The sequence below is a fragment of the Botryllus schlosseri genome, chromosome 11 (assembly GCF_051294905.1).
Source record: "Botryllus schlosseri isolate E-star chromosome 11, Bs_hap1, whole genome shotgun sequence".
NCBI lineage: Eukaryota > Metazoa > Chordata > Ascidiacea > Stolidobranchia > Styelidae > Botryllus > Botryllus schlosseri.
Genome location: NC_137246.1, coordinates 5,989,497 through 6,013,308, shown reverse-complemented (window position 1 = coordinate 6,013,308; position 23,812 = coordinate 5,989,497). Strand labels below are relative to the sequence as shown.

The window sequence follows — 23,812 nt, the reverse complement described above, 5'->3', positions numbered from 1 at the left end:
CGATTTCTTATACGACTAACTTTTTACTTAGATTATTTGGCACTATATGTAAATAAACCACTTGGTAATTTCACTATCGTTTATATTTGAGGTCTTCCTGAATTGACGTACATTCAGGCTGGAGCGCCGATAATCATATTTTCACTTAGTCAACTTTTCCAAGCTATTTATATTTATTACCTACAATTTTTATGAAAAATAAATGCAACTTTCCACGAATTTGAGTGCACCAAAAACTTGCCCTACTAATCACTATAGGGCAAGTTTTTGCAACTTTTGCAACGTTTTTTTACAGCTTCCGGAAGCTTCTTAAATACCCAGAATATACGTAGCTTGATGTTTTAAGCTTGTTGGAGGAATCTTATAGTGCCACTTTTTGCACCTTTTTCTATTTTTTCATGCAACTTTTTAGTGCAATTTTTATCAAGTATTGCGCGAAATGTAATGGAGTAATTTAAAAACCATGATATCAAACTATCTAGCATGGTTCTCTCTCTGATTTGCTTAAGAAAGAGCTATGTGTTGGGTTGGATGCATCTCAATGTTATCTAGGCAAGCTAGAAGTTCAACAATTCCAGTCAGGCACGACATCACATGTACTATGTGTAAAACGATCATTTGATTTATTCACGGTCGTTTAAATTTGAGGTCCCATCCCATTTACGGAAGCCCGGGCGAGACCGCCGAAAATAACATTTTAACCGGGTTGTTGTGTTCTTGATCTAGTTTGAACATACGACGAGGTTGCAATATGAAATCAGGATATTATACAGCAGAGTAACTTTAAAACAGGCGACACGATCCAGAGTGCAGTTAAACGAAAGACCAGTAGACTACAGAACATAGGTTATAAATACGAAGCACGACACACGAGGAAATAATGATTGGCGGTAATTACTAATCCTAGACAAATAAGTGACAAACGATACCAACGTAAAATGCACGAACATAACACGGGTCACCTTTTCAGGTCATTGATTTTGTTAAAGTAGCCAGCACTGAGTTTTGCTGCAATGCCTTCTGCCAAGTTTTCATACCTAGGATTTTGGATTATGGTGCTTGACTTTTTTTATGGACTGACTAAGTTATGTCCACATTGCGTTATTTTCATGCTACGTACCAGAAAAAATGTAATTTTCGGCGGTCCCGCCAGACCGTCCGTGAAATGGAGAAGTACCGAGTTTGACAGCTTTACGGGAGCTGACAGGGAAACGCTGTCATGTAGGTTTGAAACCTGAAGAACATACAAATGTATGCATTATCGATTGAATAGCGCAGAAGGAAACGAAACATGCAGATATGCTGCACAAATCTTAAACTGTTCAGTTATACAACGTAACCTTTCGAGTATTTCATACCTTAATTATTCGAAAGAATTATAAATGCAACTTTTTACTGCAACTTTTCTTATGATCAAGTGCAACTTTTTCACGATTTTAGTGCAACAAAAACTTGTCCTACTAATCACGATTACCCCGTGTCTGGTAAGAGTCAAAATATATTGTAGAGGCCACATTGTATATCTCACGAAGATGTGTAGTTTGTTATGTTCGTGCATTTTACGTTGGTAGCGTTTGTTTCTCATTTGTCTAGGATTAGTAATTACCGCCAATCATTATTTCCTAGTGTGCGGTGCTTCGTATTCATACCCTGTGTTCTGTTGTCTACTGGTCTTGTCGTTTACCTGTACTCTGGATCTGTATCGCTGCCGTAAAGTTATTCTGCTGTATAATATACTGATTTCATATTGCAACCTCGTCGTATGAGTTATTGTTCAAACAAGATCAAGAACATAATATAGTTGAACAACTTGCAAATTTGGATCTTCTTGATCGAAAGGATATTTTCAGAGCTTCATCGCCAACAGTGTCGTGGAATAATGAGGTTCCCTCATGCCCGCCAATGCCTTTTGGTCGGTATAAGCATCCACATACTCGTCGTAGAGTACTTCGCGAATGCGATAGAAACCAATGTTTTCGACAGCTCTTCTTGAGTAAACACTGGTGCAGGCAATCGTTACATACTGGCATTCCAACTGCCTTGCCCGTTGTACACTCCTGAAACAGAGAAAGGGGTTGAATTTCTGTCATTATCAAGGAATCATTGCGATTGCTTTCTTTCCACTCTTAGATCAAATAGATACGGAAAGACTCCATATGCGGCATATGCAGCATGGTTAGAATACCGAACGGTTTTGATACATACAATTTGGCTTGGGGTGATCCGTCATGCAAATATTGTGATGATATGCCATGCATGAAATTAAGATGGCGTTCGCCAGTCACGTGTGACGCTGATAGTCTTCTGAACATACTTTAAACACAGCTGAGTTGCAATGCCCCGTTTGCCATATTCTTCGCCTACTCCCAACAGGGATATCTCCAAATAATGTTTCGTTCCCACGTCTGCGTCGATGCCTTTTGGATATGCTTGTTTCATAAACTGAAAGAATATGGAAGGTGCGTCATCAGCACTCGTGCATTTAAAAATTTAACTCTATATTCGTTCATCGGTTCAAAATCAATGACCACTCAATCTGTATTTCCGACAGCTAGCAAAATGCAATGACGTAATCATGCCTCGTACTTCAAAATGGCAACTTGACTTGAATTTTGACTTGACTCGTGACTCGACTTGACTCGAGTCACCTCCAAAAATTGAGTGACTTGACTTGACTCAAGTCACATTTCAAAATCGATTGACTTGACTTGACTCGAGTCAAAATGTGCAATGACTTGAAATGACTCGTGACTCGAAGGTAGTGACTTGATCCCAACACTGGGTGGAAGTGAGGCGCAAACTGTTTGCAGACAAGGCGTTACGACCAGGACCGTAACTATACCACACCCCCTCTCCCAATTGATGAAGTGATATAGAATTAGACATGTCCTACAATTTCAAAGTCATCACCTTTACTAGATTTACCGCTAAGTCTGTAACATGGACGAAAAAAGGATAAAAATTTCATAGTAATATACGGAACCCATATTACTGAAAGAATTCATTCATGAACTGAGAAAATTTTCGCGTAAATATTGCGTTCACTTTTTCTGGCTCGGATTTGAATTGCTAAATACCAGACTTGTTTCACTGCGGAAAGATTCTAGTTTTGTTTTTACTATAAAAGTGAAGTGAATAATGAACTGTAGGAGAACACAACCACAAAACTGCACCGACCTAAGCCATTGTTTGCTGCGTTACGATTCATTGTTACGTCATAAAGGGCAATATCTCGCTCTATTCAGGATACATAAATGAGAGGACATCGGCTAATATAATGTCCGACTTGACTCTCGAAATACCCTCTTTCGCCGTATATTAGCGGTGTTGACTAAAAAAGGTCAATTTACCTATATCTTGACTCCTGAAATACCCGTTAGGTCGTATTTTTCGTCCTATTTTATATCGCATTTTTACACATTTTATAGTAAAAGAGGAGAAATTATAAATAAACAGGACATTTGGGCAACCTCAGAGGACAATTTCAATTTATTGAACACGGAGGACAAATCCAATTAAAAGAGGAGATATGGTAACCCCAGGTAATAGCTGAAGGCCTCATATGTAGGCATAGGTGGTCAGTAACGAAGTACTTTTTCGAAGTGCTCAAGTAGTTTTCCTCTACTTCTAGTACTTATTCAAGTAGATCTTTCTTTCGCTACTTCTACTTTTACTTCGAAATATTTTGTGAACTACTAACTTACTTTTCGCTATTTTCAGTTTGTCAAGTAGAAGTAGTTTAATCCCCATATAAGAAAGATAGCCTAAGAAGTTTCGCGGCTGTTTTCATGCAGAAAATCGACTGACTTTACTTGACTCGACTCAAAATCTGCAATGACTCAAGATGACTCGTGACTCGAAGGTAGTGACTTGATCCCAACACAGCCACTCACTATATGGCATTTTTACGATCTGCCATATTTTCAATTAACGTATACTAATCGCGCAAAGTGTTAAAGCCGTATCCGACACAACTTCTCCGTATTGCTCTTCGACTGAACTAGCGGCCTCATGATTTGGGGATGGATGCCATGCCATGAAATCTCTAAAACAGGGGTCGCCAACTCAAAATGGGCCGCGGGCCACTTTTCAAAATTCCAAGAGGCCGCGGGCCGCATGACTTCATTATCGAGATTAACATAGCTAACGCAGCTTAACAACCACGTGTGATAACTCTACGTAAGTACAATGCTATGCTCTTTTACATGGGCGATGGGCATAGCCACCACAAAATGAATAATATTTTATTGTACAAACACAAATACAACAAAAAATATCATGCTCATCAATTTCATTATATTTTAAACTATGAGCTTCGCACGATACCTGACAACAATATGTAGCAACTAAACAGGGGTGACAGGTGACCAACCTTTTTGCTATTCACGGCCGCATTTTGATTACTCATGTAGCCCACAGCCGCATTGCGGTACATGCTGGTAATAAACAAACTGGGGCCAAATATCCACGTTAAACTCATCATGTCAATTGCTGGTACACTCCGGACAAATCTATTTACTCATAACGGCTTACTACGGGTACCGAGATCGTGAATATAGTCATGTTGCGAATAGCGATAGGGATTCGTACTGTAGTCGCGCGAAGCGTTCATGAGAGAATTTCGTTATTAGATATTAGTATAGTTTCATATATTACTATCAAATATTCATCGTTTCTCGGCCCATGTGATCAGATTCCCCCGTAGAGTTTATGAAGGGGGTGTCTTCAAAAACTTAAAGAAGTTAATGCTGTGGTGCATCTCTGGGAGGGTCAATTCTCATTAGTCCCCTATGTTGCATGCAGTGATTTCTTGACCTCTCATTAGAATTGTCGTTATAATGGAAATATATTGGATTCGCCCAAACGCAGGACAACCAGAAAAAAAAAATCGGAATGAGGACAACACGATTACAAATTGGTATTTCTTTATGGGGCGCATAATTTTTCTCTGCTGTTGGCATTTGTATTGTGGGACTCAGATTACAAAGGAAACTGCTGTATTTAAATCCAAAATCAACTTGCATTGAAGCGCGCCTAGCGCGAATTCAAGAATAATTGTAACCTCTTATTAATTAGGGAGTCAATTCGAAATTTCAATTTGCATAATATTGACAGCCGCCAACACATCCTCATTCAATTGAGTATCAACGGCCGCATAATTTTTCTTCTACTGCCGCAGATTGGCCGCCCCGGGATTAAAGTATCGATATTGTGGTTATATAGTTATAGACACGGTAGCCTATTTGCTCGAAAACTATCTCCTCGTAAAGCATGGTCTCTTGGTGAGCCCAAAGTCGTTTATTAAGCCTCCCGGTCTTGGCAGTGGTGGGCCATTGCTAGGCAAAGCAATATACCCATTCATATCAGCAAATTATTCCTCAATAGAATGATATTACCATGCCGAACCGAAGGAATAGTGATATTGGGGGCAGAGGAATGGCTTACCTTGAACAACAACAACAGCAACAATATGTTTCAACTGAAATCAATATCGGCATGGTTTACTGAGCGTTATTCTTTCAAAATTTCTCCAAATCAAGCCGCGGGCCGCAAAATATGACCTCGCGGGCCGCATGCGGCCCGCGGGCCGCGTGTTGGTGACCCCTGCTCTAAAACGGGGTGTTCGAGTAAACAGAGGATTAGTTTCGCACTTCCATATCTATACCAGAGTTGGATCAATTGTAATTTGTAATTGATCTGAATGTAATTAATTACATTTTTCAAGTAATTGTAATTATAATTGAAGCATTTCTATTTTGTGTAATTGTAATTGTAATTTGATGAAAATTTTGCTCAATTACAATTTCAATTACTTTGTTATGGAAACCTGACAATCACAACATAAAATAATCTATCAATCAATCATTTATTCGTCACACCAGTGAAAATCCGGTACGGACCAGGATGACGACGAGGGGCCGCAAGGCCTTGCTTAAGGCCTTAGTACACAGTCGTCACCAGTAATATTTAGCCTATTTACATCGGTGTTCTATGCGTGCCTCGCTTTATAAGTAGATAATTCAGCCATGCTATACTGTTTCCCATACTTCAGTAGCAACAGAAAACTTGGTGAATTACATTATAGGCTAAACCAGTGGTTCTGAAACTGGGGGGTCGTGCCCCCCCCCCCCCCTGGGTGGCGTGAAGCTCCGGTGAACTGAAATTTTGATCCGCGCTTGGCGCGATTCACCTCCATTTCATAGCTATTGCTCTGTGTATAGTCCGAATTTTATAATGGAGAATTCTCTCATCAACAATCATAACCTTCCATATCATCAAACTATCTGCCAGGATTGCTAACATTCTGGTTTCATTGTGTTATATGACGATAAGTGGGGCACGAAATATTGTACTGTCATAAAGGGGAGCGTGTCTAAAAAAGTTAGAGAATCAGTGGGCTAAACTAAATCTTAACATTTCAAAAGTGAATGAACAACAAATAAACTCTTCTGAAACCTGTGCTCAACCATTTCCTACACCACGGTCATAGTTTTATTTTTAAATCTCTGACCAGTACCGAGGCATTTGCAAAAGGAAATTCAAGTTTCCAACCAAGGCTTCATCAAACTTGATCACGCATTTGTTGTGATGTTATCCCAATCTTACCTCCAATCTTGACCGAATCTACTGGGGCCAGAAATTTTCGCACCCTGATGTTCATCAAATTCAATCTAACAGATTCGTAATTCGTAGTTATCAGGAGGTTCTTTCCTTTTGCATTTATTTGCATTTTACACATCTTATCGGTATCATCCTTATCGCTGACGCATTACCAATTACATTTCATTATCCTCACTCAGCTCTGAGTAGCCTAATCGTTTGATTACATTTCATTGACTGTCCTGTAGCCTATTCGCTGTTAGGCGCTCAAACTTTTGGTTTTGTAGTGTTCAGTACTCATGATTAGGAATAGTTCGAATACGTTCGAGTTTTTGTTAATAAAATGGTATTCTACATCATGAATGAAACATGAATAGCTTGAGATTGTTGCTAATTACGTCGCTAAGGTTGTCAAAGAACACCTCTCTACCGAATCAATTACGTGTTTAATAGTAATTGTAATTGTAATTATAATTGTAAATAATTACTTGTTTAACAGTAATTGTAATTGTAATTGTAATTTGATATTTTTAGCATTGAGTAATTAGGTTCCTTGTGGTACAGAATTTGAATATTGCAACGAACAACACATTCATATTCGCAATTTATTCACTATAAGCTTTTCAACTGACCCTCGTCGGTAGTGGCCGTCAGTATAATACGGAGATTGCAATTCGAAATATAAAGATGAAATAGGTAGTGTGACGTAAGAATGGTATAACAACAACAACAACGAGAGAAATCACAAAACGAGAGCGTTAAGCAAAAATGCAATTACTTCAATACAAATTGGCTATAATATATAGCCAGAGACGCAACACTAGTGAAATACACGGAGAGAATAGAGTCGGTCCTTTTGCCGACACAGAATCGGTTGCTCGAGTTTTATTATAGTCGACTCGAGAACCTTTAAATGGAACAGACTACGTCCACGAGCAAGAATTGAAGATCTGCTATCTTTATACGATTTTGCACACTCTGGATGCGTAAGAAGGTGCTGACCTATTGCAGAGTTACATGCCATGGTCTGGTCATAGTCGCGCAAGAAAGGGTTACTTGTCTGCGATTGACTGTCTGAAATAGCATTGACGTCAGGTTTTCTAATCTGCTTGGGCACATGTTGGTTGATTCTTTGTTGCAAACGAAGTGAAGTACGACCCACATACCGACTGTCGCAGTGGCACGTATAATTGTAAATAATACTACTCTGTTTTGTGGCAGGTAGTACATCCTTCTGTGTTGCAGGAAAGAGAGATTTTGTGGTGAAAACAATCCTAGGTTGTACCCACATGAAACATTGACTAACAGACGACATGATGTGCTTCTCAAATCTACCAGAGACTTTACCAATCCATGGTAAATGTAAATATACTGGACATTTACTGGGTCCAATGAATTTTGTGGCTCTGAAGTCAATTAGTTTTTTGTCAATGGTGGACTTCACAATGTGATCCGGGTATCCATTAGACTGGAAGATTTTCCGTATGAAATCTAATTCAGATTCAAGTTCCGACTTACTACAAATCATTAGAGCCCTGTGAACAAGCGTTCGCATGAGATTAGTTTTGCGCTTTGTCGGACAAAATGAATTCCAAGCGATGTATTGGCCAGTGAAAGTGGCTTTCCGAAAGACTGACGTTAGAAACCTCTTATTGAACTTTTTTACTAGGACATCAAGGAATGCAAGAGAATTGTTATGCTCTTTTCCCATAGTAAATTTGAGAGACGGATGAAGCTGATTTAAATGGCTCAAAAATAAATCACATTCCGATTCTTTGTTAAAGACCACGAAAGTGTCATCAACGTACCGAAGGTACATCAGTGGTTTATCAATGTTCCGAAATAAGTTTTGCTCGTGATAACCTACGAAAATATTAGCAAGTATAGGACCAAGAGGTGATCCCATAGCCACTCCGTCGATCTGTTTGTATATGACTTCATTGAAGCTAAATTCCACGTTACATGTTGCCATGCGCATTAGTTTGACGAACATGTCTCTCGAAAATGGCGGGGATCGCAAAGAACCACCGTATAACTCATTAGCACAGATTTGTATGGTCTCTTCAACTGGGACGTTGGTAAACAGACTTGAGATGTCGTAAGAGCACATAAAAATTTGAGCAGGATCGAGCTTAGAACTTCTTATGGCATCAGCAAACGTGAACGAGTCACGGATGCCATGGATACCATAAAGAGAACTTACTGGTTCAAGAAAGCGTACAATCCAGTTAGCGAGTTTGTGATATGACGAGCCAACCATTCTCTCCGTGTATTTCACTAGTGTTGCGTCTCTGGCTATATATCAGAGATGAGCATGGATTAGGATTAGGTTTTGAAAAAACAGGATTTGTGAAATTTTGTCGGATTTGGATTGGATTTGGATTAGACATTTTTTTCAGAACGGATTAGGATTTGGATTGGATTGACATATTTTCTGGGAGATTGAAATGTCGTGTGGCGAATGGCGACAAACTTTATTCACATCAGCTATTAATGTACTTATGGTTACTAAGTTATCTTGAATCAAGTGAATCGTTGGTTGTGAAAGAAAATTTTCGAATCCCTCCATTGCATAAATTAGTATTTTTTCTGAATTTCCAGTTGGAATCGGATTAGGATTGGACATGGACTTGAATATGTAAAAGTTATGGATTAGGTTTTGGATTTGGATTTGAAGGTTCGGATTTGGATTGGATTAGGACATAGAAATTTCAAATCCGCTCATCTCTGCTATATATTATAGCCAATTTGTATTGCAGTAATTGCATTTTTGCTTAACGCTCTCGTTTTGTGATTTCTCTCGTTGTTGTTGTTATACCATTCTTACGTCACACTACCTATTTCATCTTTATATTTCGAATTGCAATCTCCGTATTATACTGACGGCCACTACCGACGAGGGTCAGTTGAAAAGCTTATAGTGAATAAATTGCGAATATGAATGTGTTGTTCGTTGCAACATTGAGTAATTGTAATTGTAAGGTAATTGAAACATGCAAGGAAGTAATTGTAATTGTAATTAAACTGAATTATTGTAATTGATCCAACTCTGATCTATACTATCATTTTCATCCCATGATGGGGACGAATGCTTATGCTGTCATAAATTTACACTTCCTGGGATGCATCAATATGATTCAAGCTCCCTACACCTTCTGCATAGCTCCATTTGCAGCTTTTGACAGTTCATGTGAACGAATTACGATAGTTTTCACAACTACTTACTTACTTGAGGAGATTTAAAGCCAGTCAATTCTACTTATACTTCAAGTATAGTTACAAAATAGACAAACAGGCAAAGTGATTTAGTAATTTCAACCTGCATGTCAACGGCCACCAGCACATACTAATTGAATTACGTGACGACGGCCGCACAAATTCCCTTCTACGGCCACATGCGGCCGTACGGCCTCAGGTTGCCCACCCTTGTACTAGAACTAGAACTAGAACTACTCACTTCTAAAATCTGCATTTAGAACTAGAACTAATCATTTTTTAAACTCGCAACTAGCACTAGAACTACAACTACTCAATTTTCAAAATCCGCAACTCTAACTATAACTATAGGCTACTCACTTTGCAATTAGAAATGTAACTAGAACTACTCACATTTTAAAATCTGCAACTGGAACTGGAACTAGTCAATTTCCAAAATCCGCAACTAGAACTTAAGCTAGAACTACTCATTTTTTAAACTCGGAACTAACACTAGAACTCATGGTTACCATACGTCCTCCTTTAAGAGGATTTTTCCTTCTTTTTCAGGTTTTTGAAAATTTCCTCCGAGGACACCTAAATGTCCTCCTTTTTGGGAATTCATCCTCCTTTGCTAAGATAGTGGATAGATTCGAGTGAAAATGGGCATAAACGCAGCGCCAAATAGGAATTTCGTTGATCGAACGAAAGTGACGACCTTCTTTTTAGTCAACCAACCACAAAGCCGGGAAAAATTTACCATTTTTTCAAGATTTTACATCCAGTATAATAAGTTTGAACATTTTGAAAAAGCATCCTCCTTTCCCGAGTCCAAAACATGGTAACCCTACTAGAACTAGAAATACTCAATTGGCAAAATCCGCAACAACAACTATAACTACTCACATTTCTAAATTCGCAACTAGAACTAGAAATATAACTACTCAAAAAACCGTTAGTTAGTTGACCTTCAACTAACGAAATGGGTAGTTTGTACAAGTCTGTCGCTTTACCATTATGTCGTCACCAGGGCTGGATACAATGATTCGAGAACTCGAATCTGAATCGAGTATTAATTTTAATGATTTGAGTCGAGTAATGAGATATGAAATTGTATGCTCATTGCTAGGGATGGTGTGAACCTCTGAAAGGTTCGGGTTCGTGTGAACGCAAACCTTTTCGAAAGGTTCTGTGTGAACCCGAACTTGAACCTCGTGACGTCTCGTGACGTCCTATTGCTAATTTCAACCCTACATTTCAGTGAAGTGATATATATTAATGTACACGATACCTAGCGACGACTCGGGCCACATAATGCCACGGTGCTGAAGTATATAATGACCTTTTAAACGTCGCCAAATGTATCAACTGGAGCAGTCAAATGATATAATAATCCCATAAAATCAATATCTTCCGTCGCTTTGCCAACAATTTCGACGAGGACTTGCAAGGGTATAAGCCATAACGGTCTAGGCCAGACCGTACAATTTATTCGACGTTTGAGTGTCGCTACGATAATGTTGATGATGAGCATAAGTGCAAAACGGGTTTTACTCCATTAACCAGTCATACAGCAGTAGCCTATAAGCCTACACCCCTATCGCACGGATACGGTTAAATGATACAATAAACATATGATATCGAGATGGACCCCGTACGCTTGTTAGATTTTTTTTTACGTCAGACAACGGTATCAATTTCATTTATTGGTTGAAAGAGCATCATTCGCTGACTCCTCACATGTAGCGTATTACGCTCTTGATGTTGTGTGATTGCGGGTCAAGCTCACACCAGAGAGTCACCAAATATTCACGAACAGAAAGCTGGATATTTAGAGCAAACAGTTGGAACAAAACAGGTAAAATTTTTGAGATTGTCAAGGTGCATGCCCGTTTAATCATGATTTTTTATGCTGCCAGCGCCATTCATACATAGAGTGGCCCGAAGTTGAAATGCAATAAATATGAACCAAAGATGTTATGATGATGTTGAAATTGTAATATATGAAAAAGGTTCACAGTGCAGAACCTACCAAGGTTCGTTTGTGAACGTGAACCTCTAAATTTCCGAGGTTCACACATAGAACGCGAACGTGAACCTCGCGTTCATACTATCCGTCCCTCCCTACTCATTGCCACTGATAGTATCGATCAGAATTATAGTTCCGATGCTATTTTCCACTGCGGAAGGCTGTAAATCTCGATTGGGCGTATCACAGTATACGAAACATGTCGTACAAAGCTTCGCACGTTAGTGAAATGAAATATCTGTGAAGTCATAAGCAAACCACAACACTGCCACAAGTGAAATGCAATAGACATAATCGAAAAATTCCGAATAATCTCCAATGTGATATAGGCCTAGATGGTAGATACGCAATAATAATCTTTGCGGTCGCATAAAACGCACACTCTCCGTATAATTCATACTGTTGCGACGCGGTAATGAGCGATAATCAACTCGATCCCTAACACTCGAATCAGAATCGAGTCGCTCAATTACTCGATCTTGATAAGTCCGCGGGTCGCCACGTTTCACATGCGACGGTGTTCGATAATCCGGTTGCATTGATAGTTAAATAATCTCGGTCATTCACCCATACTTGCAAAAACACTTTGCTGTCTGTCCATTTTGCGAACCAGTAATCCATAGTAATTTATTGAATGCGCAGTTAGATGTTCGGTTGGGTTTTTAGCAATTTTATCAGTTCAATACACCTAGGCTTACCATATTTTGGAAATATAAAAAGAGGACACTTTTTCAGAAATTTCAGACTTGCAAATCCGGAGAAGAATTCTCAAAAACCGGTGAATTTTTCCCACTTTGTGATCGGTTGACTAAAAAAAAGAAAAAAAAACGTCATCTTTTCGCTCAGAGCTAAAATCACCGTTTTTCACTCCGAAATACCCGCCGGAGCGTCACTTCTGTGCTAATTTGCGGCATATCACTCGCAATTTGCTCTAAATCTGACCTAAATTTTCAAAAAAGAGGACAAAATCTCAAAAAAGAGGACAAAAGGGCGTCCTCCCCAAGACACTTTCAAAAAAGTAAAAAAAGAGGACAAGTCCTCTTAAAAGAGGACGTATGGTAAGCCTAAATACACCATAAAAGTGCGACACAATGAAAAGATAGGAAGGTGTCGAAACGACTTGGAGTAGTCTTCGAAATCAGACACCCACCTTGACCTAGGCTATCTAAATAGGAGGCATGCACAATTGTACACTGAATGAAGAGTAAAAGAATATATTTTAAAAAGCAAGCGCCAAAATGAGGTGGTATGTCACGGAAGGCGAGATCGAAAGTTCTGGTCGTGGTCTGGTAATCTAGAAGACGGACTATAGTTTTTATCTAGTAGAAGTTGCTTTATTTCGAATTGAATGTGGACATTACGGTTGTTCAAAATTTGGAAAATGTTTGGAATTCTGCGTGTCCATCGCTTATTCTGTAGATTATTGTTAAAAAACAATAATGGGCTTGAAAGAAGCTCGCAGGAAAGCCGGTAATATTTGTCTAAATGCGTTTGAAAGTAGCCGTCGGCGAGTGGGCGGGGAATCGATGAAGTGGGCGGGCAAAGAGAAGCCATTAATCCTGATTGGTTGAAGCCGGTAATAATAAGCAAATGATTGGCTGAAAGACCGACTTTGTGAACACTGCTGGTAACGATTTTTGCGTGCTGTTGTGCAGTCGTTTCTGTTGGTGTCATTACAGACATGATATATTGCCTTTGTTAATGTTGTCATCAAGAGTCCATAGTACAACATTGCAACCGCCTAAGTTAATATCTACCTGCAGAATGTGTATAAGTTCTATGTATTGCACAGGTGCTCTCGCTAGTTGAGATACGAATTAACTAGATGCATGCATCTTGCTACCTTCAACCTTTCCAAAAGTTACTGACAGTGAGTGAAACTCAAAAATTTACCACCAGGAGTCAACATCTCAGCAGTACTTGTTATGACTAGTCGACGTCTCACCCATAAACGAACGCATATTACACTTTTTATTCACAATTGAATGAAAGCGAAAAGCACTATTTACAAAAGACATTAAAAAAGTACGTTGCAGATTAGTGTTGCATTGTTAGGCACAAGTTGCAGATTACAGGCTTTTGATTAGAGTTGACTTCCTGCTGTCTCCAACTGTCTTCCTATGCTGTTCCACAGCTAGAAGCAGACTGTCTCTTTGTTGTTCATTGTCAGACAAGATTGCAGCATAGTCTGTGCTTAGCTTTACACCTCGTTCTGCGGCATCATTAACGACTTTGACAGAACTGATGTAGGAGCTCATTCTGCTGTAGGAATCTGACAAGTGCCAAACATCAACCGGTCGAGCTAGCCACGCCCCAGAGCATTCAAAAACATCAAATATGTACCACGACTGTGGCCCAATAAAATCAGACAAAGTAGTGTCCTTGTTGATGTGTGAAGTTGCATTCAACGAGGGCGGGCCTCTCCTGAAACTTGAAGTTCGCTCTACCTGCAGGAGCGTCTTTGCCATATTTTCTCGGGTTTCATTGCTTTCACTCGGCGAAAACAAGGCATATACAGCGGTTTCCTCCACGATATACCAGTCGTGCTTTAAAAGCTTCTGTGAAGCAGCTTTGGAAACTTGTTCATCATGTTCCTTGTAACTCAACATGTCTTGGATGAATCTCAAGTCATTACCGGCTGCATCACGACCGATGCTGGAAGCAACCCAGGCAGAGATATAAAAGAGAACTAAAAATAAATTAAAGCATATAGGAATAGTCAGAGTCTTGAATTGCTGTTTTCTGTCAAGACTGCTCCAGCTCTTCTTAAGGTGGGCAAACCATGTGTTCTCAAGTCCGGTTGTTGCTTTTCCAAATAAACATTTCCAGACGTCTTTGACTACTAGCTCATACACATGGTAAAAAACCTTCTTTCCTAGAAGGTCCTCAAGGATCTTCGCTGCACCCTTCTTCCAGCCGCTGTTGCTTGCTGTGGTGTCAAAAACCAAAGCTGTTACAGCATCTTGTATCCCACTTTTTAATTATGTCGAAAGTAGTTTCAGCTTGTGTCTGACCTGCCGCATTTTGTATCTTCTGAATTCCAAGTAGTTTTTCTTCCGAGTATTGAGGTTGACAAGATAGAACAATTGACAAAGCTTCATATCGATTTCCTAATCTATCCTCTGTGAGCTTTCCATCCCAATGAATGGCAACATGCCGTGGTCTATTTTTGGCAAATTTTTCCAAAATGTCCTGAGATATTTCCAGGCGATTTGTTTCCCTGGCTCTCTTCGTTGAAGATCTTGACAGGGAGAACATGGCTATATCTCCTCCACAAGCCTTAATAAATGCTCCCATCGGCATCGTTGTCAGTTACTTGCAATCGATCCAGAGCTTGGGACACATGCGTATTTTTCAAAATATTTTTAGGTGCCATCAGTTTAATGGATTGGGTCGAGGTGCCAAGTCCAACATCAGCATCATAGTCAGAACTTGAACTCAAACTGTCACCCTCTTTTGAAGATGGCGAAGATGCTAAAACAACATAGTCACAACTTGAGTCGTGTGAAACGTTTTCAACAGTTTGATCTGCAATGGCTGCTGTTTTCTTTTTGAGGTCTTTAGCCAGAATTTTGTCTCTTCCCAACATTATTGACTGGCGAGATTGCCGTTGATCTTCATAAAATGCAATGTCTTCAAGCTTTCTTTCATGTGATAGATAAATGTCATTTTCTATTGTTGTTATGGCATCTCTACTTCCAATATCCCACAGCTTGTCCAAATTATCAGTGAATTTTCTCCTCATACCCTTGGGATCACTTTCCTGTTTCGGATTGTTTTTCAGATCACGTCATCTTTCGTGCAGGTTTTGAAGTGATCGCAGCACATGTGATTTCTGCATTGTCGCAATTCTCGCCATTTTCCACACTGTCATTACATCATCCACCACCACAGTACATATAGTTCATGATTAGGGGTTGACTGAGGACAATGCTCTTTCAGATGCAGCAAGTAACTCATTACTTCTCGTATAGTAGGTAATCTCGAGCCACAGATGTAATCGCAAGTATATCCGACCAAGTACTGCTCAGATTTGGATCTTGTTCTTCGCTGCGGCATGTGTGCAATCTTTCGCCGTTTTGCCTCTGCCATGACTGCACTATTGTTGCTCCAAATCATAAACTAGTGCTATCGACTCTGAAGCATTCAAAGAACACGTGTTACAGTACTACTAATGACTCATCAACCCACAACGCGCTTGTACAGAACCACAACCGCTACTAACAGACTCTACCTCAGCATAACAGACTTTCAATTTAGTAAAGCCAAGCTCCCGAATCCGAGTCAGCTGTTGCAGTAATCAGTGAAGCTTATGTAGCAGCCCAAGTGCTGCTGTTAACCTTGTTGTTATTGTATCTGTGGTCATGAACTGTGCACGTGGTTTCTTGTAATCATGAGATTCTCTTTTTCTGGTTTGGACGTCGTGCCGGCCGGTCGTGTGACCGCCAGCGTAAGACCGTATTATGTTGTGGTGTCGATACGTTGCAGTTTGCATGTGAAGCTCCGTAATAAAGCATTACCAATCCAAAGACCGGGCCGTTACAGTGGCGAGCACGCCAGGACTTGGGTTGGAATGCTGCGGACGTTATGGAGCTGCAGTTGGTAGGAAGACTTGGCGATCGTTTGAAGAATACCGGTAGTGTGCGGGGACAAGTTTCGAACGTACGTGATGAAGTTGGTGACGCTGATGCAGGTGATATGGGCTATGTCGGTGGACGTGATGCTTGCAGTGACCAGTGAAAGATATAGGACTCTTGGGACGGATATCAGCAGTGTTTTGTATGTGTGACATTCGTTGAAGGAAGACATTAAAAGGGCGCTCCCGGGTGAGGACGATCTCGGTCGATCAGAATCATAGCGTTGGACTCTTGACGTTTGGGATGGCTTTGTCCTTCGTCGACGCTTCATGTGTTGAGTGTGTTGGAGTTATCCCTGTAAGGATGGGATTGACTGAACTGTGTTTATGGTAGGGTATCCCTGTAAGGATGGGATTTATGGGCCGTGTATTGGATTTTAGTTGTTCCTGTGGATGGAATTGGTGGCGGCCTAGAGTGTGTATTGAGTTAGCTGTTGGTAGTGGAAGAAGTCCTAGATCGGGTTATGTAACTTTTCGCTGATTGCTGTGTTGTGTCTGGTTGTTTCTGGCAGAATCCAGGTTCCATGAGTTGTGGTATCATTGACATCTCGTGCTTTCATCCGTGCGCTTTGTTCTTGTTTATGATTAATATGCGGTATATTCATTATAATTTTACATGTTCGAGAGCGCTTTGGTAGCGTCTCACTGATTTAGGGGAAGGTGATGTAGCAGCCCAAGTGCTGCTGTTAACCTTGTTGTTATTGTATCTGTGGTCATGAACTGTGCACGTGGTTTCTTGTAATCATGAGATTCTCTCTTTCTGGTCTGGCCGTCGTGCTGGTCGGTCGTGTGACCGCCGGCTTGGCCGTATTATGTTGTGGTGTCGATACGTTGCAGTTGCATGTGAAGCTCCGTAATAAAGCATTACCAATCCAAAGACCGGGCCGTTACACTTAGCCGATTACCCAATCAAGAACCGTGGTTTCGTGATTGCCCGCCTCTGCTGTCGGTTGCCCGCCCACTCTTCAACAACGACTTTCAAACGCATTTAGACAAATGTTAGCGGCTTTCCTGCGAGCTTCTTTCAAGCCCATTATTGTTTTTTAACAATAATCTACAGAATAAGCGATGGACACGCAGAATTCCAAACATTTTCCAAATTTTGAACAACCCTAGTGGACATGTTCGTCGACTGTCGGATAGCCGGCGAAATACTATTCCGCACGTCAGGTCTGGCATATTTGATAGAGAGATGATCTTTCAGGTCAACTATATGAAAATTAGACGCGCGTGTGTCGTATTTATGTTCTTTTGATTCCGAGGTAAAGAAGTCATTGAAATGTCCGAGGCAATGACCGCAGTGGAACTGATGCATAAGCTTGGCGATTTCTAGTTTCCGCATATCTTTCATGTTTAGGACACCGAATATCATTAGCAGCGACTTGTTGAATGGACAACCAGGCTCCTTTGGGGCCCTAGCTAAAATACGGAGTACCTTATATGTTGTAGTTTTTGCAGTGGCTTGAGTGCAATTTTACTGGCAGCCCCCAACAGAGGATGCCATATTGTAACTTCGATTGGATTAAGGATTTATAGAGTATCAGAAAAACCCAGACTATCATTCAGCGTCTAAGGCCGTAGAACATGCCACAATTCGGTGTCCGAATGTATTTTGCATTTTTCGCGTTGGAAATGAGCTGACCATCGATTTGATGGATTTTTGTTTTTGTGACTCGTAGAAATTAGGGGTTCCCCGAAGACTTGTGGATTTGTGTCAGTGTTCCCAGGTCATTACGGGTTAAGATCCTTACTGACCCGAAGCAACTCATTCATTAATATTTCATCTGAAATAGTAGACATAGAATCACCCTTTCCAAGGGACGCGGTTTCAAGTTATAAGTTATTGGTTTCGTCCCTAAAAACCCACCAGCTGGCTACACCGCTGGAAGCATTGATAACTCTGGGCTAGCAATGGCTGCTAAATTGTCATAGAACAAGACACCGGTATCACGATGGAAGCCATACAACGACATGTGTTTTCTAGTTATTATTGTTCTGCAACTAATATACTTTTTACAAATGCGCAACTAGTACTATAACTAAAACTAATAATTTTTTCAAAATCCGCAACTAAATCTAGAACTAGAAGTATACTCATTTTTCAAAATTAGCAATTATAACTAGAACTGGAACTACTCGCTGTTCATAATCCTCCACTAAAACTAGAGCTACTCGTTAGTTAGTTGACCGTCAACTAACTAAACGGGTAGTTCGTAGAAGTCTGCAAATGAGAATACCAACCCTAGCAGAGAGATCGCGAGATTCCAAATCACAGATGGCCTAATAGGCTAGTGAAATCGCGACAAGACGTTCAAAAATCCACTCCGGTATACAATGGATAGGCAACGCATTCCTAGTAGTGCGGAGCGTATCGAAAAAATTCTCTGGCCCGGCTCCGATCCGGCTCCGGCCGTATCAGGAAAAAGTACTGATCCAGCTCCGATCCGGCTCCGGCCAAAAATGAAAAAGTCCTGCCGGAAATCCGGCCCAACATGGTACGGTGGTTCCGTGAATTTAAAAATATTGCTCGTTTCTTTTCGCACTGGCTTGGCGGTTACCTGCGTGTTGTTTGTTGGTAGTTATTTAGTTACAAACGCCATGCTTATCCGTAAAGATTCTGGCCTTATATAAAAAAAAAAGTACTGATCCGGCTCCGATCCGGTCCGGCCGAATTTGAAAAAATCCGGCCGGATATTCAATCGGGCTCCGATCCGGTCCGGCCGAATTTGAAAAAATCCGGCCGGATATTCAATCGGGCTCCGGACCATGTTCCGCACTAGTTCCTAGTGTGATCTTATTATCGACACTAATGGGTACTAAAGAGTGTCCAAAATTTGGACCACGAAAATATGGTAATCCTAATAGCAGTGGTCGGGAACCTTTTTGGTTGAGAGTAATGTAGACCATATATTTACAATTATAATTCCCAAAGAGCCAAACGTCACAATCGAATATTGGAGACGTCAGTGGTTCACGAAATCGAAGTTCACCATATCGGATTCATCATGCTATAGCAACCGCACTAATCAAGCTGTTTGCCCGGCATTTTAGCACGCGACACAATAAAAAGCGGCAGTTGAGCAATGATCTCGGGAGCCTTTTGCAGCTACATTATAAATTCGGATTCCGTGAGAGCCAAATGATATTTTTTTAAATTTAAGGCAATTACCATGTACATTTTAACGCAAAATGAACATTTTTTGACAGGAATAACAGTGCAAATCAACTGTTTATTCTTCGGTACCAGGTTAATTATATTAAAACCACTTTCAAAGCAATCCGTTGGAAACCAACTTCAGTCGCTGCACTGGCAGTCATGCTCGATTCATTGAGTTCCCATAAACCTGGATAATAACACTTGCTAACTAACATCATTTAGTTGACTTGACTACTTATTCTCAAATACTTTGGTGGATACATAACGATACACTACAAGCCTACATTTTAACAGCATGTTACAACGATCGATAGTGTGGATGGCTAAATTGGCTATGCTTGCAATTTGAATTTGTAATTCAAAATATCACTTGACGGGATCTCATTTCGCACCACGGGATCTAAAACTGCATTGTCGTTTCCTTTGCATGCGTCGTTATGCCTGCTATTCTCTCTGATCAATCAGCGAATCGTGCAATGGACCAATCCGTAATTCCAAGGCGTGCGATGTCGTATACATCTGATTCACGATTGATATCGTATGCCGGCGTGAAATAAACTTTGCTTTAGAAATTACGCATACGTCGTGTCAAAATAGACTTATTGGATTTGTGCAATGTATGCCCCGAGATAACTTGAAGGTACCATTTTTGCCCTATAATAGAATATAATTATTACATTGGACTGATAAATGAGCATTAAGCATTAATATTTAAAAATATGGTTGGCGGTACTGAACTTGAATATTGCTTTCACAACTACATTCATTGCAGTAAAGAATTTATTAACTCGGTGACTTTTCGTGTGCCCCTTATCGAGAGTTGACGGCACAATAATAAGCATACAGAAATAGATTCAAACGAAAACCAAATTGGCAAAGTATGACGTAATAATACAATAATAAAAAATGACTTTACCTAGCGTTAATTTTTTTAATATTGTGTTATTACGTCATACTTTGCCAATTTGGTTTTCGTTTGAATCTATTTCTGTATGCTCGTTATTGTGACGTCAACTCTTGATAAGGGGCACACGAAAAGTCGTCGAGTTGATAAATTCTTTACTGCAATGAATGTAGTTGTGAAAGCAATACTAAGCATTAATAGAAATTATTAGCAGGCAATATTTGATATAAATTTTAGAAACTTGAAGGCTTGAAAACTTAACCTCACATAGACTTATGTCATCTAAGGCTGCGTTCATCGTTCGGTTTCGCCACGAGTGATTGTGAAAACCAGGTACCAAAACCAGCAATGTGAACGCAAGCGAACTTCGCAACGTGACCGTGAACGCATTGGTTTCGACATCGACGTCACAATTGACGGCTAAATGAACGCACTGGTTTTGAGGAGAAAATTTTGACGCCGTTTGGTGTGACGCTTCCCCGTTCATATTAAAGTATTGGAAGGATGAACTCTATGAATGCAGGAAAGTGCCAATATGGTATAGCGCAGTTGTGCGAACCTGATGAGTGCTCTGCTCACGTCTGTTTGTTGATCAATAGGCCTGTATGGATGCTAGCGTAAGGAACCTCTTCTTGATTGCTTCGAAGCAATGAATCATAACGTAACGTACTTGCAGTATTTATGATTGATCAAAGCTTATAGCAACCCCCGTAGCCCCTCTGAGGAATATTTCAACAAGGTAGATACAAACCTGATATGTTGTTGTTTCATTAGGCTAAAATCTAAAGTCTATTTTCAGAAATTATGTTCTGCAAGACGAGTAGTGGAGCAGACATTTGGTCGGCTGAAGCACCGTTAACGATGTTTGTTGAAGAGGTGTGGTGCTTCGCCCGAGAATGCGCTGTTGCAGATAGCATCATGCACCACATTGCACAACTTTTGTGAAGAGAACATGGACTAAGCAGAGTTGCCACCTACAGAAGTACAGATGTAGTGGATGACGAAATTGAAGCTACCAACACTGAAAGTAATCTGGAGTCTGGTATTTGAGAACGCGACATGCTTAAATATGCTTTGTGTTGATTTGACACGACAGTCATTCAGCTTTCTGCTAAGAGCAGTTTATCCTAATAAATAAACGATGAAACGTTCTTTTTTCGTCACTGGCTAAATAGGACTTTACCATATCAGACATAAGCAAGAGCGGAGAATGTAATGGGGCTAGTCAAGTAGCCTTAATGATAAGCAGATGACACTGGTTCTGGTAGTTAACTAATCCGAGGTCTTCAGTCGGCTACACTTATTAGCATTAGCTCATTGACTGATTCATTATACAGTCAATGTAGGTGAGGCCAGTAACGTTACATGCCAATTTAAGCCTAAATGAACGCTGCATTTGGCATGCTCATGCTCAATTTTCTGTTGCTTGTCACATAAACTCCAAGGACGCTGTTGATGAAATTCGTCAGTGCCAGAAAAGCAGAGCTGATCGCGTACCCCTGAAAACTCTGACGCAACCCGATTTGAGAGCCCATGCCATATAGACTTCGGAGTTACGGCAATATTATAAAATAAAATGCGAACTAGGTGCCGAATTGAAAATTTAGCAGAGAGTCATATCATATCCTCAAAAGAGCCATATATGCCTCGCGAGCCATTGCCTCCCGACCCCTGCCTTATAGCATGCATAACACGATGCAACTGCGTAATGCGTATCTTCAAGAGTGCGTAACGAGACTATGATAGCGGGTATGCAATCATGCATCGCAGCTGTGCATCATAGATGTAACGAGGAGTTATTCACATTGCATGTGGTACATGTGGTCTTACTACACAGAAAAAAACAAATAGGATAACAGATCTTGCACTGTCGCCTTCCCAACGAGAATCAAATGGTACGAAATGTGACAATGTGGCTTACCGTTCTATTTGCACGATGCTAGGCTAACAAATAAATATTCTCGACAGCACATTGGCATCCAATATCATTACCTCCACTATATGTTCGCAGGATTCCCAACTTTCTTGCGGCGGAGGCTTGATGTGAGCGTAAACAGGTTCTCTGACGAGAAAGTCTTCTTTAAAAAACTCTTCGACGTGGCATTTATCAGTCAATGTCAAGAGACGGATTTCGATATAATCCATTTTCCAAAATGCGATATACTAATGCAATATATAGATCTAATAGCGGGAATACAGGACTGTGGTTCACCAGGAATGTAATCGAGTGTATAGTTGAATGATGAATGTAGACTGTAGAGCAGGGGTGGCCAACCGTTTTGCCATTCATGGCCGCATTTCGACTACTGATATAGCCTACGGCCGCATTCCAGGCATGGTCGCAACGAACTAGCTAGACGCCGAATACTCATGTTAAAGTGCGGGTTGCCATTTCTGGTGAACTCCAGACTAAGCTATTTAATCATATAGGCTTATTATACGTACCCAAGTCGCGCGTGGTGACTGCGTGGGCATGTCACGAAACTAAGCGAAGTCGCGCGAAGCGCGAAAATTTGTTCAGTATCACAAGTGAATTTCGTCATTAATATTAGACGCTTTATATATTACTATCAAGCATTTATCCTTTCTTAGCATTTGTGATCATAGTCACTGGTGAAGTTGATGGAAGGGGTGTTTTCTAAAATTTAGGGCAAGTTATAAATGATTATGCGTCTTCCGGTCTTCACGTGGGCCAATTGTTATTAGTCACTTAGTTGCATGTCGTTATTTCATGACCTCCCATCAGGTTTGTCGATATAGTGTGGAGCATACGATTACGAGTTTGTAATTCAATATGGGGCGCATCCTTTTCCTCTGCTGTTCGAATATGTGCTGTGGGTGCTGATTGGAAAGAACGCTAATATATATTAATATCCAATAATTGCAGCACGAAAAAATTTCAAGATCAGTCAAAATCTCTCATGAAATCGGGAGTCAATTCTTAAATTCAAATGGCATGTCGACGGCCGCCAACGCATACTAATTGGATCACAATTCCACGGCCGCACAAATTTCCTTCTACGGCAGCAGGTTGGCCACCCCTGCTGTAGAGTGTAGACCAGTGGTTCTTAACCTTGCCTCCAGCGCCCCCCAAGGGGCGCTGGGCTCAGGGGGCGATATGGGGGGCGCTGAAGAAAAATGGCTTTGTAGTAGATGATATAGTAGTAGGACATATCCTTAATGAGTATTCAGAGCAAATTAACATTCCACAAAACATGTCAAATCCCGAAATTTTTGGTCGCGCGGCGCGACGATGTTTGCTACAATTAATGTGTAATGAATTGCGCGTAC

At 40.5% G+C, this 23,812-nt stretch overlaps 1 protein-coding gene across 1 annotated transcript; it reads right to left on the bottom strand.

Annotated features, from left to right (window-relative positions):
• Positions 1–597: 597 nt before the first annotated feature.
• LOC145450973 (uncharacterized) lies at positions 598–22,743 on the bottom strand. The gene is made up of 3 exons (XM_080329469.1): positions 22,514–22,743; positions 2,315–2,442; positions 598–2,057 (listed from the first exon to the last, which is right to left on the bottom strand). Exons 1-3 carry the CDS (start codon positions 22,664–22,666, stop codon positions 1,847–1,849), a joined length of 492 nt encoding a protein of 163 aa, XP_080185595.1. The 5' UTR covers positions 22,667–22,743; the 3' UTR covers positions 598–1,846.
• Positions 22,744–23,812: the final 1,069 nt, after the last annotated feature.